The sequence below is a fragment of the Hyaena hyaena genome, unplaced genomic scaffold (assembly GCF_003009895.1).
Source record: "Hyaena hyaena isolate Hyena2069 unplaced genomic scaffold, ASM300989v1 scaffold_24, whole genome shotgun sequence".
In the NCBI taxonomy this organism is placed as follows: Eukaryota; Metazoa; Chordata; class Mammalia; order Carnivora; family Hyaenidae; genus Hyaena; species Hyaena hyaena.
The window spans coordinates 112,659-132,316 of NW_024080656.1; the positions used below are offsets into that span (position 1 = coordinate 112,659).

At 36.9% G+C, this 19,658-nt stretch overlaps 1 protein-coding gene across 1 annotated transcript in view; it reads left to right on the forward strand.

Annotated features, from left to right (window-relative positions):
• DTHD1 (death domain containing 1) overlaps nt 1-19,658 on the forward strand; it is a 67,775-nt gene that overhangs the window by 12,249 nt on the left and 35,868 nt on the right. The window contains exons 5-7 of the mRNA XM_039227046.1: nt 929-1,173; nt 12,541-12,705; nt 14,656-14,945. Coding sequence (XP_039082977.1) covers nt 929-1,173; nt 12,541-12,705; nt 14,656-14,945 — 700 coding nt within the window. The remainder of the gene's footprint in view (nt 1-928; nt 1,174-12,540; nt 12,706-14,655; nt 14,946-19,658) is intronic.

The window sequence follows — 19,658 nt, forward strand, 5'->3', positions numbered from 1 at the left end:
TTAGAGCATAGTGAATCCCATTCCAAAGTGAATCCCTGCTTTATTTGTAAGCTTGCTTGGCTGTGTGTATGTGTGTGTGGGGGTGGTGTGTATGTGTGTGTGTCTTGATGACATTTATTGACAAAAACATATGTTGAGTGTCTATGAATGAATTGATGCCAGGATTTGGGACAATCATATGATTCAAGATTTGCATCTGATAGGATGGCAAAAAGGAGGCTAATCAATTTCAATATTTATTATGAATATTTGGTTATATTTCATTATAAAATAGCATTTTGGGAATGAAGATTTAATATATACAAACACCATTTGCAACGTATACACAAGATATAATGGGGCATCATTGCACATTTTAGAAGATACACTTTCTCAATATTTTCTGTCCTTCTAATCTAGACTCTCACCCATGCTCTCCTGTTTCTCTGTTATTGTAAGTGGTTAACAAAGAAGAAAAATTAGGTGAAAAAACAATATTATGAACAATGTATTCATAAGTATTTCCATAACTTTAAAATTTTAGAATCATGCTAGCTCTTTTTATTAGCCACTCTTATGTGAGAGGAAATAAATATAGTTTTGTTTTTCTAGTTTCTGAAGATCACTTGATCTAACACCAGTTCTAATGAGAAATTACGTAAAATGTCTTTTTTGCTTTCTAGGTCATTTTGTTGCCTACAAGTAAGAGTGTTTCTCAGTTATTTATAACATAAGAGAAGGAACCCAAATTTCAGAAAGACTTTGTAAAAGGGAGACCAAATCTTGTGTTTTTTATATTAATTCATCATTGATTCCAGTCAACAACACATGGAGAAATATATAAAACTAGATTCTGTCAAATTTTCAGAAAATCGGCTTAGACATGTGCTGATACTTTGCATCTTTTGCTATTAAAATATAGGAATATATGTATTTTTTACTTGTTCAGGTCCAACCAGTTGACCCATCTTTGGTGGCATATTTAAAAACACAGCAAGATACTTCCTACCCGGTGATATCTACAAGCCCTCTGATCCATGTTAAGCACCCATTGATACATCCTTTCCAGAAGCCAGTTACCATATTCCTACCTTGTGCTCCACACCCTGATAAAAAGAATCTTGCGTCTGAGATAGAGCATAAAAGAACAGCTAGTGCCACTACCAATAGGATCACACCACTATACCTCAACCGGTGAGTTAAATCCTTGTATCGCTAACTGAGTTGATGATAAGCAAAGAAACATAAATAATTTAAAAATGTAATTTGATGTCACATGTTTAAAAATCATTATTGAAATATCATGAAACATTTTCATATACAAATAAAATATTGTAGACTCATAAAACATAATGACTTTAGACCCACAAACGGCCCAAATATATGCTCTGCGGTGGGGTAGATACACAAGAGGTAAATTTAATCTTTGCTTTCAAAGACATTATGACATGGTTAATTATAAAGGTGTGGTATAGTGATTTTAACTTCTATATTTAAAGAGTGTGCTGTTAATGTAAGGAAAATATTAACCTGAACTTTTCCAAAACAAATTTAATTTGAATCTGTGTTTGCCTTATAGGCGAAATGTTACTGGATCCTTCCCTAATTTTTATAACTACACAAAATCCCCGCCAGTGAGACAAATATGCATACTGAGTTACTAGCCAGAAACGACATTGGAAACAAAATGCTAACAACAAATAGGGTACACAGAATAATCCTGATCTTAATTCCTGTTCTTTCATTTAATACTTATTTTATCTTTTCCTAATGAAAAATGTAGAAGGGAATGTTTCTGTTCTTCAGTTCAGAAGGAAATTATTTTTTCTTTGAAAAACCAAGAGGGAAAAACAACTTCAGAAACTTAATTGAAATACTATCTACTATTAATTGAGTAGCTACTGTGTGCCAGGTTTCCTGTGTATATTGTCTTATCCAATCTCCCCCACCCCACCTTTTCTTCATTCTATTAGTAAGAAGACTGAAACTCAGTGATATTAAGAACGTATACAAGTCATGATACCTACCAAGTGATGTGATATTGGATAGGCTCACATTTATCTAGATTTACTCATGACTCTGTGTAGCCATCCTTTATTAAGTTTGAAACTGTAAGGCTGGAAATTGAGATGTGGATAATTTTTCCTTTCCCACAATGGTTGCAGTTTAGGGAGCTGGCAATAGTAGAATATTAGGTTGTGGCTGGGAGAGGAAATTAAACTTTCCCTTATGCTAGAGAGAATATAAGAATATAGACATGATCCAGTTATATACACTTTTGCTACTTGGGATGGGGATCTATCTATCTATCTATATCCATCCATCCATCCATCCATCTACCTATTTATATTGATATAGATATATAATCTCCTAAATAGCAGTTTAGTGTTCCTGTGTATCATGGTAAAGTAAGATTTAAAACAAGAAATATCCTGAAACTTCCAATTTGAAATGCATCAGTCTGGGGCCCTGGGTGGCTGAGTTGGCTAAGCAACTGACTTTGGCTCAAGTCATAATCTCATGGTTCATAGGTTCGAGCCCTGCATTGGGCTCTGTGCTGACAGCTCAGAGCCTGGAGCCTGCTTCTGATTCTGTGTCTCCCTCTCTCTCTGCCCCTTTCTTGTTCATTCTCTGTCTTTCTCTGTCTCTCAAAAATGAATAAATGTTAAAAAAATTAAAATGTACCAGTCTAATAGATTAAAGACATGCTCTTTTAAATATTTTGAGATACATATATTTTAAAATTTATTTTTATTAATTTTTAAAAAATTATTCATTTTTGAGAGACAGAGACAGAGTATGAGTGGGGGAAGGGCAGAGAGAGAGAGAGAGAGAGGGAGACACAGAATCTGAAGCAGGCTCCAGGCTCTGAGCTGTCATACGCGGGGTTCAAACTCACCATGAGATCATGACATGAGCTGGAGCCGGACGCATAACCCACTGAGCCACCCAGATGCCCCTATAGATAGTTTTAAAGATAAGAACTTAATACTCAGAATGGATTCTTACCAGTAACCTATTACAGGAATCTAGCATTTCTACCACATATAAAGGGAGTATGGCAAAGGATTAATAAAAATAATTTGTGACTGATGTGTACTTTGCATCATAAAACAAAGCACCTCCATTTGCAATAAATATTATAGAAAAATAACTCATCTGTCCATGATTGTCTAATCCCCTAGTCTGAAAAATATAAATTTATCCCTGTAACACACAGATATCATTCTGGAACTGATTCGATCAGTGTTCCTTTGCCCCTCTTTTGTTATATTTGCACATGCCTCCTAAATGATGGAACAGAATGCAGACAGAAATAGGAGGCAAAGTGCTGCATGGTCAAAAATGAAGTTCCCGTAGGCATAGGGATAAGAGTAGAGGTAAAAGGAGCCCCAGGAGAAATCATGCTGAGGGCACCACATTTTCATACACTTAATTGATTAAAAACATTTGAAATCCAATTATTTCAGGTAGAAGACGACACAGTGGCAGTACAGATAAATTATACTCAGTAAAAATGATTAGACACTTAAAATGGATTTATAAATTATACACATGGATCTGCTCTCCAGATCTGAGAAAAAGATTCAAGTGGCTATCAAAGTGAGTGGACGAACATTCATTCAAGATTAAGGGAAAAAATTACAAAATCCTACATGATTCCTTACAGAAAAAAAATTGTAATATCAATCAAAACGATTTCAAAAGCAGAACAAAAACACCAAAAAACATACTATGGAAATAAAGAAAGAGAGCATCAACCTGACATTTCACAGTTACTTGAATAATGAAAATCACAGTTACCTGCAGAATATTATAGAAATCTATTTTGTAAGTTTAGTATGACCCAGGAAGCAAAATTTCTGAGCAACAGAAAGCCATCAGGATAGCCTAGAAAAAGACAGGAGGACTACCAGATGAGATACAAAGATAACAAGCAGAGATGAAAAGGGACCAACATTTGATAAGGAATCATTTGAAGTGATGTTACCTAATAATTACAAGTACCATCAAAGGAGCAACCAAAACAACCATAAAAGAAGCAATAATCAAAGGCATAGTTGAATTTAATTTTCTGATGTTGATTAAAGCCTTGACTTAGAAAGTGCTGATTGATTACTAGATACAATTTATGAAAAACAACAACCACCACCACCCTACTAAGGCATAACACGGAAAATTTGAAATGCACATTTAAATAAAACGTAATTCTGTAACAACCCATTCAGCAGAAGCAGATGATGTAAAAAGGAATAAAATCAGCCTCACCTCAGTCTCACTCATAAAAGCACAAAACAAAAATCAAAAAGGAAAAGTTTATATGGCAAAAGAATAACAGAAGGAAAACAAGAAAACAGCATGGTGATATTAAAGATGATATAAATGAAATCATCAGTTATATTAAATAAATATAAGTGGACTGAACATAACTTATACTATTGTTCATCTTATATAAATCTCTAATATTTTTAAAAGCTTCTTTGCTGTATTTGAGATGATTTCCTTAGATTTGTCATATATTTTACCTTTTTTAAATATTTTGCTATTCATTTATTTATTTAAAGTAAATTAAGTGTTTTTTTTTTTAATTTTTAGAGAGAGAGCACACTTGCTTTGGTAGAGCAAGTGGTAGAGAGGAACAAAGAGAGAAAGAGGGAGAGGAGAGGGGCAGAGGGGCAAAGGGAGGGAGAGACATTTGGTATTTTTACCATTTTTTAAATCAGTTATTTCAACTGTTCATTTGAATCATTGTAGCTCTCATTTCTAAAAAAAAAAAGGGGGGGTTTGATATATTTAAAAAATATTTTTGTTTCAAAATGCTGGTTTTTTTCATTATGCTTTCTATTTCTTTTGTTATCCCTTTGATCATTGTAAACATACCCATTTTATGGTTTTATTGAGATTATTCTATCACCTACCTATTAACATGATATTTAAGATTATCTATTAGCATGGTGTAATTAGTACATTGTCTATAATGCTAATTCCATCCTTAGAAATTCATTTCCAAGTATTAATTATGATTTTTTAGTCAGATCAACTTTTCTTCTCCCCTTCACCCCTGCCGAGGGCAGCTTTGGGTGTTAATTGTTTTCTTGAGCCGATGTTCGAAGAGATTTTGGTTGTTTTTACTGTTTCTCATTTCATGGCCAATGCTGCCCTTTTGGGATTCCAGTTTTATGACTGAGTTAGTTCCAGTTAATAGCTAGAGGCTGTATCTGATGTACCTGATAATATATTAAGCTCCAGCCCCCTCACACGTGGTGTGTATGCACGGTTGGTGGGGCAGGGTGTGTGTGTGTGTGGAGGAGACTGATGAGGGTGGGAGCCTCCACAGAACCAGTTAGTCGTGTTCCTTAGGGAGAGAGGAGAATTCCAACTTTTTGAAATTTGTTTGTTTGTTCGTTTCCAGATCTAAGGGATTTTCTTTCCAGCTTTTGAATTCCTCTGTCTTACTCTGTGTGTGTGTGTGTGTGTGTGTGTGTGTGTGTGTGTGTGTGAGACAGAGAGAGAGAGAGAGAGAGAGAGAGACATTTTTTCCAGCATTCCTATGTAGTGGAAAGATGGCCATTTTTCATCAATTCAATTGGCCAAAGTACTATTTTCTTTTTCCTTCTCCATTTCTTTGCCCTGTTGTATGGTCTTTCTGCTAGAAAATTCTTTTTCTGTCATGTTTAGGAGAAGAATTCTGGTTTATTCTGAAACTGGTAGCTCAACTCTTTCCTTATCTGTCTAGATATTCTAAGATCTCTCGGAGGGATTGATTTTTCCTCTCTTTGTGTTAGCCGCATTCTTTGTGCACATCCTACGTCATACTATAGTATCATTCGCCTTTCCATTTGTCATCACTCAGCACCAGTATAACATTGTATGTGTTCAACGAATGTTGTGTGAATTAAATAAATTAATGAATAAATTCGTAGAAATGTAAGTAGTATTAGTAATTCTATACTTTTTAACAACACTAAAGTAGTATTTTATAATATGCTGTTGCTATTAGTGCCAGATATGGTAGATGGATTTTCTCTATCCAGTGGAGCATAATACAATAAAATGAGAGCATATGTCAACTATTTATTTAACTTTCTTTCATGTGCTCGCTTGGGCAGCACATATACTAACATTCTTACATCAAAGGGTGAAAACAGTTGAACATTTTCTATGGAAATAGGAACACAGTGAAGCACTCCATGCTTCATAAAATAAAAAAGGTAAAAAAAAAATAAAAAAGGCCAAAACATAGTCTAAATATGAAGAATTAGTGGTCTTTATTACATTACATTCCTTTATGTTTGAATGATTTCTGGGGAAAAGATGAAAGTCATTTAATTATGAACCAGAAAAGATTTCTTGACAGTAATGAAAGTGAAATTAATTTATTAAATAAAAATGTATTCCATATTATATAAGAAATATTTTGGTAGTTAGATGGTAAATATTTTTGCTCATGAAAAATACCATTTCTACACAATGCCATTGGTTTTAAGATTATGTTCAAATGTAAATGCAAGTCTTATATAAGAATATTTGTAAAACATGTGTCATATCACATAATAATAAAAGGGACATGTTGGTAAAATTACCATATAACTTAAGAAATCAAAAAGAAATGCTGACCCAGAATAGCCAACACAGAAGAACAGATTTAGAAGACTGATACTACTGACTTCAAAACTTACTACAAAACCACAGTATCCACAGTGTAGTATTGATGAAAGAACAGGCAACTAGATCAGTGGAACAGAATAGAGAGCTCAGAAATAGATCCATATAAATATAGTCAACTGAGTTTTAACAAAGAAGAAAAGGCAATGCAATGGAGTAAAGATAGTCTTTTCAACAAATGGTGCTGGAACAAGTGGATGTCCATAATGGATTATAGACATAAATGGATTGTAGACATAAATGTAAAATGCAAAGCTATAAAACTCCTAGAAGGTGTTTTCACCTACTTTCACCTAATAGGTGAAAATCTAGATGACCTTGTGTATGGCAATGACTTTTAGATACAATACTAAAGGCACAATCCATGATAGAAATAATTGATACACTGGACTTCATAAAAGTAAAAGCTTATGCTCTGGGAAAGAGAATATTAAGAAGATAAGAAGATGAGCCACAGACTAGTAGAAAATATTTACAGAAGACACATCTGATAAAGAACTGTTATCCAAAATACACAAAGAACTCTTTAAACTTAACTATAAGAAACAAAAAAAAAAATTGATTAAAAAATGGCCAAAGACTTTAGCAGACACTTTACCAAAGAAGATGCGGGGCTGGCAAATAAGAATCTGAAAAGATGCTCCACATCATATGTCATCACTGAGATGCAAATTAAAACAAAAAATCCTATAAATACACATCTATTAGGATGACCCAAATCCAGAACACTTACAACCTTAAATGCTGGTGAGGATGTGGAGAAGCAGGACTTCTTATTCATTGTTTGTGGAATGCAAAATGGTACAGCTACTCTGGGAAATTTTTGGTTTCTTACAAAATTAAACACACACTTACCATATCATCCAGCAGTAGCACTTCTTGGTATTTATTGAAAGGAGTTGAAAACATGTCCACACAAACACCTGCATATGGATGTTATACAAGACTTATTCTTAATTGTCAAAACTTGAAAGTAGCCAAGATGTTTTTCAGTGGGTAAATGGATAAGTAAAATCCATACTATAGAAAATTACTCAGTGCCAAAGAGAGATGAGCTATCAAGCCAAAAAGACATTGAGGAATCTTAAATGCATATTGCTAAGTGAAAGAAGACAATATGAAAAGGCTACAAACAGTATGATACATACTGTATACATACATACTGCATAACATTCTGGAGAAGGCTAAACTATGAAGACAGTGAAGGAGGGACAAATAGGCATACTATGGAGGATTTTTCTAGTGGTGAAAATATTTTATATGATACTATTATGATTTCTACATGTCATTCTACATTTGTTCAAAACCTATAGAATGTACAAGACAGAGTGAACTCTAATGTAAACTATGGACTTTGGGTAATCATGATGTATCAATGTAGGTCCACCAACTGTAACAAAAGTACCGCTTTTATGGGGGGTATTGATAATGGGGGAGGCTATGCATATGTGGAAACAGGAGATAAATGGGAAATCTGTGTTTCTTCCTCTCCATTTCGCTGTGAACCTAAAACTGCTATAGAAGGAAAGAAGGAAGGAAGGAAGGAAGGAAGGAAGGAAGGAAGGAAGGAAGGAAGGAAGGAAGGAAGGAAGAGAGGCGCCTGGGTGGCTCAGTTGGTTAAGCGTCCAACTTTGGCTCAGGTCATGATTTTGCGGTTTGTGAGTTTGAGCCCTGCGTCAGGCTCTGTGCTGACAGCTCAGAGCCTAGAGCCTGCTTCAGATTCTGTGTCTCCCTCTCTCTCTGCCCCTCCCATGCTCATGCTCTGTCTCATCTCTTACTAATAAATTTAAAAAGTTAAAAAAATAATAAAAAGGAAAGAAAGAGAGAAAGAAAGAAAAACCATCCTTGAAAAGTTTCTAGTAATGCCTATTTCTACTTCTGGAAACTTGGGACAGAACTTTTTTTCTTTGAAGTTTATTTATTTTGAAAGAGAGAGAGAGAGGGAGAGAGAGAGAGAGCACGAGCAGGAGAGGGGCAGAGAGACAGGGAAAGAGAGAGAATCCTAAGCTGACAGCGAAGAGCCCCACACAGGACTTAAACTCATGAACTTTGAGATCATGACCACAGCTAAATCAAGAGTCTGATGCTTAACTGACTGAGCCAACCAGGTGCCCCTGGACAGATCTTTTTATCTTGGAAAAAATCTTCTGAGTGTCTTTCAATTGTGTGGCATTCAGGCATTTATCTCAGAACAACATATCAGGGTACTGTTACACCTGAGAAATGCAGTTTGTAGTGGACATCTGTTGCTTTGTCTACCACCACTTGAATTTTTGGAAATTGTACACAAATTCTGGAAAATGTTCTTTCCATCCATGTGGATCTAATGGGAGTTTTCATGTTTTTTAATGTTCCTGTTAATTATAATTGAGCACTTGACCCAAAATGGGCCAGTTATAATTGCCTGCATGCCTGGAATTTGGGGTATGGGAAAAGTTTCACCTCAAGAAAAAGCAATATCAGTAATTCTTGAATAAAAAATTTATTTAATGAAGATAGATTATGTTTTCATGGAGCTCTTAGTACAATGTTCTGTGGAGGGGCGCCTGGGTGGCTCAGTCGGTTGAGCATCCGACTTTGGCACAGGTCATGATCTCGCTGTTTGTGGGTTGGAGTCCCGCGTCGGGCTCTGTGCTGACAGCTAGCTCAGAGCCTGGAGCCTGTCTTCGGATTCTGTATCTCCCTCTCTCTCTGACCCTCCTCTCTCACACTGTCTCTATATATCTCTCAAAAATAAATAAAACATTAAAAAAAAAGAATGTTCTGTGGAGTGTAATCAAGTGTTAGTCATTGCTAGGCAATAATAGATGTGAAAGTTTGCTAATAGGATATATAAAAGAAAGACTTTATTTGCAGAATTGTTAAGAACTGTTGGGATAAATAAAGATGCTACCAAATCATTTAATTTCAAGATGAGGTATATCTATGATCATATTAAAGTCTAAATTTGAAATGATGGGTGTATTAACTATACTGTAATAATCATTTTGTTACATATCCATGTATTAAACCATCACATTGCACACCTTAAACTTACATGGTGTTATATGTCATAAAATCTAAATTTAATCTTTATATAGTTGAGGACTCTTTTGATTTTGAGTGTCAGAAAAACAAGCCCAAAGTTTTAAGAAAATAGGAATTCTTTGGTTCTTGTAAACAAAACACCTGGGGATATATTTATCTTTACATTCTATTTGAACCAGAAAGAACCCAGGGTCTCTCTTCTCTTTCTGCCTTCCTCTGTGCCAATTCCATTCTCTGTCCCTCATGCTGGTAACATTGCTCCATCTTGATTTTCCAAGTTCAGTGGAAAAGGTGAAGCTTCCCCATGGATATGCATAAAGGCCCTGAGAGTTATTCTCACCCTAAATCAATTACAAACCCATCACCAAACAGATCACTAGGACCAAGAGGAAGACACTCTCTAGAGGGTAGGCTAGGCTAACAAAAACTTGAATTCCCAATGGCTTATGACAACAACCTATATCTCACACATGCTGTGTTGCCATCAAAGGAGGCTGTCTCTTGGTTATCCTCACTCCAGGACTCAGGCTGAAAGGCAACCACTTTCTGGCTGCTGTCATGGGTAGCAGAAGAAAAGCATTGAGTAGATGCACATGAGCAATTAAATGCTTGGTCTCCAAGTGACATTCACCCTTCATTAACCAGAACTAGTCATATGGCCCTGCTCAACCATAGGGGAAAGGAAGTGCAATCCTATCATATGCTCGGAAATGGGAAAAATGGGATTTTTTAAAAAGCAATCTGTATTAATGAAGGCCAAATATACCATATGGCTCAGGTTTTAGACCTGTCTGGACCTGGAAGTAGGATCAGTTCACTACTGCTGAGAACCTGTAGGTCCCCAGAAATGCTTAGGCCATTGAGAGAAAAAAAGGTAGGAGTTGTCATCAGAAAAAAAAAAATCAATCATATATTTAATCAAATTTCTAGTGCATAATCAACGTTTTGGATTCAGTTTCAGGGTACCTTCCTGTGTTAATAAATTACTAACTTCCACAGTGTCTGGGTGGCTCAGTTGGTTGGTTAAGCATCCTACTGTTGATTTTGCCTCACGTCATGATCTCACAGTTCCTAAGATCGAGCCCTGCACTGGGCTCTGTGCTGATAGAGCAGAGCCTGCTTGGGATTCTGTCTCCTTCTCTCTGCCCCTACCTGACTTGTGCTGTCTCTGTCTCTCTCAAAATAAACGAAAAAAATTTTTTAACTTTATAAAAAATAAATTATTAGCTTCCAAGTGTGACAAAATTTACTGTATTTGTGGTTTTAAGCCAAAAGCCAAAAGCTAAACGTTATTTCTTCCCCTATCCTCCATATTTTAAACTCATTGATTCCCTGAATGAATCAATAGAATCTAAAAGTTTCAGAATAAACATTTGAAATCTAGTTGAGTTCTTAATTTATGTCTCATTGGAGAGCTCAACCTGTAAAAACTAAGGTGGCTTTAAAGCCGTTACTAATTGTATTCACAAATAAGGATGTGGGATTCACACTTGGGTCTTCATTCTTAGTAACTAGCTAACATGGTTTTGCCCCCTTGTGAGTTGTACCATAATTAGACCTTTTTTTTTGTCTTCTACAATAGTCACTATCAAGGAATTTTCTTCCTTTCTGAGGAACAGATATCCATTTAAACAAATTCAAGAAAAGAGTTTATTGTAAGACTATTCCATCTCTAGCATTACATAGATTCTTTCATTTTGATTTCTCTCCTTTTCTCTCTTAGCATTTCCTCTATTTTTCCTTTCTTTTTTTTTTAAATTTCTAAATGCTTATTTATTTTTGAGAGACAGAGACAGCACGAGCTGGGGAGAGGCAGAAAGAGAGGGAGACACAGAATCTGAAGCAGGCTCCAGGCTCTGAGCTGTTAGCATAGGGCCCGATGTGGGACTTAAGCCCACAAGCTGTGAGATCATACCTGAGCTGAAGTCGTCCACTTAACCAACTGAGCCACCTAGGCACCCCATATTTTTTCTTTTCTTAATAATCTCTGCGTTAATTATTTTCATAGCCCAGGGTGCTGCAGCTAAATGACAGCAGTGACAGGTTATAATCACTGTGAGCCTGTTAGCCAAATTCCAAAGAAAAAGTAAATTCAGCTCTGGCTGGTGGAAAGTATCACATGGTAACAACAATTGCAGGTTGAAAAGGAAGGGGGATTGTGCAAGAAAGTGAATTGGCTATGTCTGCAGTAGGAATTATGATGAAAACATTAATGCTATTAATGCTTACTACACTTATCAGTGCTTTATCAATACCAATTTAACTCTATGATGTAGATACTGTTGTTGATCTCATACTATAAATAAGGAAGCTGTGAAATGAGAGACCAAATAAATTGCCCATTGGTCATATAGTCAATAAGATGCAGATCCACCCAGGATTTGAAAAGTAGACAGTCTTGCTCTAGAATCTGTGGTTTTACCTGTTAGGCACCCACTACTCTTGGCTCTCCTGAAGCATCTGGGTTTTCACCAGTGACTTTATTAATGTTTTGGGGTGTTCCCTTAACTCTCTGGTCAGTTATAAAATGTTTCTCATTTTTCAAAGCTCATGTCACTTATTAACATTCACTTTGCAGGCTTCCCTGAGCACCTTCATTCTGCTGCTAAACCACCCTGCACATTCCTTTACTTACCACATCGATCACCTTGTCCCATATTTGGATAATACTATAATACTGTGCTCTCAGTAGAGCAAGGGCTATACGTTTCTTTAATTTGTATTCCCAGTGCATAGCATAATTATTGGCACATAGAATACATTTAATGTGCTGATTTTGGATTATTTGCTTAATAAAAGAATGAATGGATTAAATAAGATTCATGCTACACAAATTTTACTGGTTTCTCTTCTCCTGCCATTGTATAGGACAAAAAGTGCTTCCATCAGGAAACCTGGTAACAATGCCTGTGAATCACTGAAATTACTGGGATTCAGAAGTGGAGACAGTGGTTGGTTTGGGCTTGATAATGTTGTAGTGAGAACCATGCAGAGCGGCCTGATATCATTTGAATTGTGCGAACATTTAGAGAGGTAATACAGTAGTAAACAATACAAGTTGATGATATTATATCCTGATGAATTATACTTGATGTTTACTGAAATGCTATTAAAAGATTAAGTTTTTATACCTCACATAGGAATATTAATAGTTCTTCAGGGTGTGCTAAAATGTAAACCAGAATTGATATGAACATGCTATCTATAATTTCATTCATGATAGTTTAATAAGTGCTTTTGGAAACCACTCATAACAGATTTATTTTTAGAGATTTCTTTTAACTCCAAAAATAGTTTTTAAACAGTACTTTTATTTATGCAATTCCATAAAGACAGTAATTAACTGTTCATGCTATGCTCATCTCATAAGCATGTATATGTAAACTGAATTTGTTATTTCAGTGTCCTTATTTTGCCTTCTTCATTTCCATGTGTTCTAGACAGCTAATTATGAGAACAGTTTTAGACAGTTTTAAGGCTCATGAGGAGCAGACACTCATAAAGAGAAGGCAATCATATGTCTAAAGATAGCTTTTATTTCAAAATGGAGGATCTTACATCTTCAATTGTCTCGGGTCAGAAGCAGAGCTAAAGATGAGAGTTTATTGATTTATTGAGGGAGAACTGCTAGGTGAATCCTGTAAGGGAATGAAAGAAACAAGTAGGGCAAGGGAATAATCTACAGTTTATGAGAAAACCTATGGTTTCAGCAGAAGTTTTACCTCAGCCTAATACCTCAGGGAAGCTCTGGAGTGTGAGTACCAAGGAGGCTGGTTTACAACCCTGCATCGGTCAGTCCTTGTCTATGGATTCTCTGGCTGAGGGCACTCTTGTAAGGCAATTCTGTGGAGAAGAGTTGGAGCATGTGTGTGAGGGGGTAGGGATCCAGACCAGAGAGAGGTGTTTATATTAGTGTGCCAGGCTCCCATAATAAACTTCCACAAACTAGGTGCCTTAAACAACAGAAATGTATTGTCTCATAGTTTTGGAGCCTAAAAGTCTGAGATCAAGAGGTCAGCAAGATTCATTCTTTCTGAAGACTGTGAGGGAAGGATCTGTTCCAGGCTTCTCTCCTTGGCTTGAAGGTGGCCATTTCTATGTTAACATGACATTCCGCATATGTGCATATTTCTGTGTCCAAAGTTCTCCTTTTTACGACACTAGTCATATTGGATTCGTGTATACCTAATGCCCTCACATTAACTTGATTACTCCTGTCAGGATCCCATGTTCAAATAAGGTCACATTCTGAAGTACTGGGGATTAGGCCTCCAACATATAAATTTGGGTAGAGGAGACAAGATTCAACTCAAGACTGGGTCCATTCATAACAATCCTTACCACACATATTGACAGAGACAAATATTTTAATCCTTACCTAATAAAATGAATTTACCTAAGTAAATGAATTATCTTGATTATCTTTCTCATCTATAGTTTGACGTAATACCCCTTGGTGATGCTAGTTTAAATATAATTTAAAATATGCTGCCATATTTAGAGCTGATCTGACCCTGGGGAATTTCTTTCTCTATGAACATCTGTTTAGAACTTGGTTTGGTTTTAATAGTTTCCTACCTACAAAGAGGTTCATTAAAGTCATTCAGGAATCTGACTAGTTGGTTATCAGAATGTTTATTTCATTGTAAAAAATTATTTAATGTTTATTTATTTTTGAGAAAGATAGTGAGACAGAGCATGAGCAGGGGAGGGGCAGAGAGGGACAGAGACAGAATTTGAAGCAGGCTCCAGGCTCTGAGCTGTCAACACAGAGCTGATGTGCGAATTGAACCCACAAACTACAAGATCATGTCCTGACCAAAGTCAGACGCATAACTGACTGAGCCACTCAGGTGCTCTGTAATGCTTGATTTTAAAGGAAGCTTGGATGATAATGGCTCTTTTCTTGGGTGTTATTTGTTGTCAGTGATATTTTTGAGACTGTATGTTTCCCTTATGTCATGTGTCTTTGCTCCCATGCAGGTTTATTGTGCTACACCTTTCTTCCATTGTGGAAAATAGCCTTTTGGTTTCTTTTGTGAAAGCTCTAGAAGAAGCCATGCTCAGCACCACTGCTTGTGTTGTACTGTGTCACCAGAAAGACAATCCACATAGAATAGCCATCCTAGTGGTGCCTTCTAAAGATTTAAACCAGGTGCTTCGGAACTTGCGCTTGGAATCGTTTAGCGGCCCTCCAGAGTCATCGCGCCATTTCCAAGTGAAAGAAGGAGAACAAATTATTTTAAGATTTACTGGAAATATATTTGCTTCAAGTAAGTATAAAGACACCTTTTTGTATGCTTTGTGAGCTAGCAGCCACAAGCTTCAGAAGGCCTTATTTACTTGTATCATGAAGAAAAACTTCAGATAACCGAGCGGAGACTTTTGAAAAGCAGGAAGAGAAAAAGACTTATTTGCTTTTTGCTTCCAGTCTCTTTCTTCTATTAGGGATGCATCTTCCCTTACAGGCTGACTCCACATGACACTCTTCTAGAAATAGTCTTCTCCATGAATACCCTCTGAATCCAAACTAGGATCATCTCTTTCATACACTCATGCAATGGTCTCCTAAATACTCCTCTGCTTTCACTAAGAGCCACGTGAAGTCTATTTCTACATGGGAACTAGTGATCCTTTAAAAATATAAATCATGCTTTATTACCCCCCCCCATTAAAACTTTATGATTATCTCTTATTCTAAACTCTTTCTTATGTCCTACAAAGAATCTAATCTGGGATCAGTGGACTGATCACAACTCGCAAGGGATGTGTGCATAGACCTGTATTCCAGTATGATTGTCTTATTTATACTTCCACACGCTTTATTTTATGTATTTAAAAGACTACTCAGAGAAACAATCTATTGGTTTCACCAAACTCCAAAAGGGTTCATGGCACAACAGTGGCTAAGAACTCTGACCTAGATCACATACCTTGCTTACCTCTCATCCTCATATTTTTCTAGGGCTTTCTTTTGCTTCCATTATAAATCATACCACAATGTGAAATTATTTTATTTATTTGTTTACTTACTTTTTGCTCATATACTTATGTCCTTCACTGGAATGTAAATTCATGAAGGCACTATGTCTTTCTTGTTGTGTACTCCTGAGCCTGGAAGAATGTTTGGTACATCAAGAACTTTCAGTAGGTATATAGTGAATGAGTCAACATATGAAAATACTAAGACAAACAAACAGGGTGAATAAATACGAGAGGTTGCAGGACAAGGTAGGAGAAATGAGGGAATAGATGAGGAAAAGGGATAAAAAAAGATGAAGAGAAAGAAAAGAGGAAGGAAAAGGAAAACACAGAGAGAAAACAGTTGTGTGGGAGAGGAAAGAAAAAAGAGTTTTGGAGAAATTGCCATCCCAACATTTTTTTTTTTAATTCAACTGCTTCTCCTCTATAACTTCTTTCCTTGGGGTAGAATAGAATCTAACAGGTATGTATGTAAAGGTAAAGTATAGGGGAGAATTCAGGCTTGGGTTCTATGGAGATTTCTGGCCCAGGAATCCTGGAATAGAGTTGACTGAAGTAATATTCTCTGTTCACTTATAAATTGACACAGATCTCATTGGTTTTCAAAGATGCCTATTTTCTCTCTGATTCTGGAAATTAATCCAAGCTCTGTTGGCTTTTTGTTGTCACAAAAATGATGCAGCTTGAAGGTGAGGCTGCCCTTTTTCTGTATCTCAGAAATGAGACCCAAAGTGTCCCAACATGAACTGTCTCTTCCACTTTCGCATGCAGAGTCCCAGGCATCTGAGTCAGCTGGTAGGACTTCATGAGTGAGTAACAAGGGTATCAGAAAAAGGGAAAGAAAAGGGTGAGGCAAGAGAGGAAGGAAAGTACTGGGTTTCTGAAGCAGAAACCACAGTGTCCACCCTGGGACAACCTCTCTAAGAAGAGATAGTAAAAAACTGGAAGTGTCCCACCCAAACTAAAGATGCCAATGATTTTCCTGTAATATTTAGAAGAGCACCTGTATTTACCTAGTGCCATATTCAAGAGTGAGTTACCGGGCTTCTCACAGGCAGTGGTACTGAGTGCACTATTGCCTATAATGGGGAGGCAGAACATGTGCTAAAATAAGAGTGCTTGAGGTTAGCCAGTGTATGTGCAAATTCCTCCATGGAAGGAATGGGGAAGAACTCATCTTCACTCAAGGGAAATGAATCAGGCAGGATGCCAGGATTATTTCTGCTTTGCTTTTCCTAGAGACCTATGCTCCATGGCCTCACTGGATTTTTCTCCACCTAAGGGGAGCAAGATTCTCAGGGGGGAAAAATGGTATCTCCTCCTTTCATTAGAGACTGTGATGGTCTCTGTGCATCTCAAAGGCATACAATCAGATAATGTCTGCCTGGAGGGTTTTCCACCCCATCCACCCACCCTGCCCACCTACAGTCACCTCCTACTGTACTTTCAAATCTCAGCTTGATGCTCATGTTTGGAAATGTGTTCCCCATCTTTCCTGATTATGTCAACTCTTATCTTACTCTTTTGTGGACATCACCATAGATACAATCTTTATTCATTTGTTTGATGGTGATGGATGTCAGTTTCTCCAACTATAGTCCCATGAGAACAGGTCTTGTCCTGTTTGTGGGCACCATTCAGTCCCCAGCGCCTAGTATGGTGCCTGACAGCTAGAAGTATTTGTTGGAAGAATGAAGACAAAAAATTGGGAGAGATTTTAACATTATAGAATTATGCAATTAAAAGTCTTTAAAATTTTAATCAATGGATTTAGATGGCTGTCATTTGAGAAATGTTAAAATTTTTGTATTTATTTGCATAGAGATAATTCTTTTGAGTGAGGTCATGCACCATTTACTTTATTTCTACTTCTAAAAGAAAATAAGATAGGTTCTCCCCTTGTTTTTTTGTATTAGCCTTTGGCACTCTTCTGAACACAAGGTAGAGTATACTTTAATTCTCCAAGTTAGAGCTGTTAATTCAGCACTTAAACTTTCTATCCCAAGTCATCTAAAATCCAGTGCTCACAAAATCCAGAGAGTGCCAGGAAATAGACAGATAAAATGACACTTTAGCATGACCTGTAATATCTGCTAATGCCCTAAAGAGGTTTGTGTGTGTCAAAGTTGCCCTGAATGCCCTTAGGGCCAGAGAAGTGACTTTTCCAGAAATATGTGTAGGATGTTAGAATGACCACCCTTATATTCATTCAACAAAAATTCCCTACCCTTGTATATGTATTCTATTAGAGAGAGACAGAGAAGCAAATAAGTAAATAAAGTGTACAGTGTGGTGGTGGTGGTGGGGGTTGTGCCTTATAGAAGAATAAAGCAAGGAAAGGCTATCAAGAATCTCACAGAAAGTATCAGAGTTGCAATTTTAAATAGATTTGTGAATAAAAACATTTTTGAGAAAGTGACATTTAGACAGAGACTTGAAGAAGGTGAGAAAGGAAGCCATAATCCTATCTCAGGGGAGTTTATCCCAGGCAGAGTGAGTACAAATCCTACTTAGCAGCGGCAGACATGTACCTGACATGTTTGAAGAACATCAAGAAGGCTGACATGGGTGGTAGAGAGGGAGTAAGAGAAAAGTTGTAGGAGAGGAGGTGTGTACTGATCATTCCTTGAAGGCAAGGAATTTGCCTTTTATTCTAAGTGAAATAGGCAGCCATCTTGTTAAGAGAGGAGTCACATGATCTGAGTTAGATCATAGAATAGGTTTTCAAACAGTTATAATCTCAGAGGCAAAGAAAGGATTGGGGAGACAAGTTAATGAGCCATTGTAATAAACCAAGCAAGGAATGATGGTGGCTTAGGGACAGAGATGGTAGAGAGGTGTTAGAATACAGAAATGCCCTGAGCCAATGGTTCTTGTAAGATCCTTTTGGGGGCGCCTGGGTAGCTCAGTCAGTTAAGCATCTGGCTTCAGCTCAGGTCATGATCTCATGGTTGGTGGGTTTGAGCCCCATGTCAGGCTCTGAGTTATCAGCAAAGCAGGAGCCTGCTTTGGATTTTGTGTCTCCTTCTCTCTTTGCCCCTCCTCCACTCATGCTTTGTCTCTCTCAAAAATATTAAAAATTTAAAAAAAAAGATCCTTTTTGTTCCCCATCTTGTTACCTTTCACTTGTCACTCAATCATCTGACATTCCTAAGCCAGAGCATATATTTCTACATTTGTACTTTCTATGTCATCTTTGAAAAATATTCCAATTCTCCTCATTGAGAAGAAAAGATATCTCCATAAGGTATATCTAGTAGCTCATAAAATATAAATAAATTTTGTATGTCTTCATATGACAAATATTTATTGAGCAGCTACTGTTCCAACTTATTCTAGGAACTGTATACGTAATACGTTGAGGAGAAAGAGGTTCTCAAAAGGTCAGCTAATGGTTGATTTCACAATTTTGGAATGCAATAAATGGATTTTGCTTTTACGTCTCCTCTAAATATGCCAATGTGGGAGGAAAAAAAGTAGAATAGTGCAATTTTGGGGTGCCTGGGTGGTTCAGTCAGTTAAGTGTCCAACTCTTGATCTCTGCTCATGTCATGATCTCAAGGTTCATGAATTTGCGCCCCATGTTGGGCTTTGACACTGACATCATGGAGCCTGCTTGGGTTTCTGTCTGTCTGTCTATCTCTCTGCCCCTCGCCTGCATATGCTCTGTCTCTCTCAAAATAAATAAAGTTTTAAAAAAGGATAGTGCAATTTCCTTGTGCTACTTGTCTTTTTTTTCCCCCTGTCACAAGGGGTCTTCAAAATATAGTGCTATGGGGCAGCTGGGTGGCTCAGTTGGTTGAGCGTCCGATTTCGGCTCAAGTCATGATCTCACGGCTTGTGGGTTCTAGCCTTGTGTCGAGTTTGTGTGCTGACAGCTAGCTCAGAGCCTGGAACCTGTTTCAGATTCTGTATCTCTGTCTCTCTCTGACCCTCCCTTGCTCATGCTGTCTCTCTCTCTCTCTCAGAAATAAATAAAACATTAAAAATTTTTTTTAAAAACC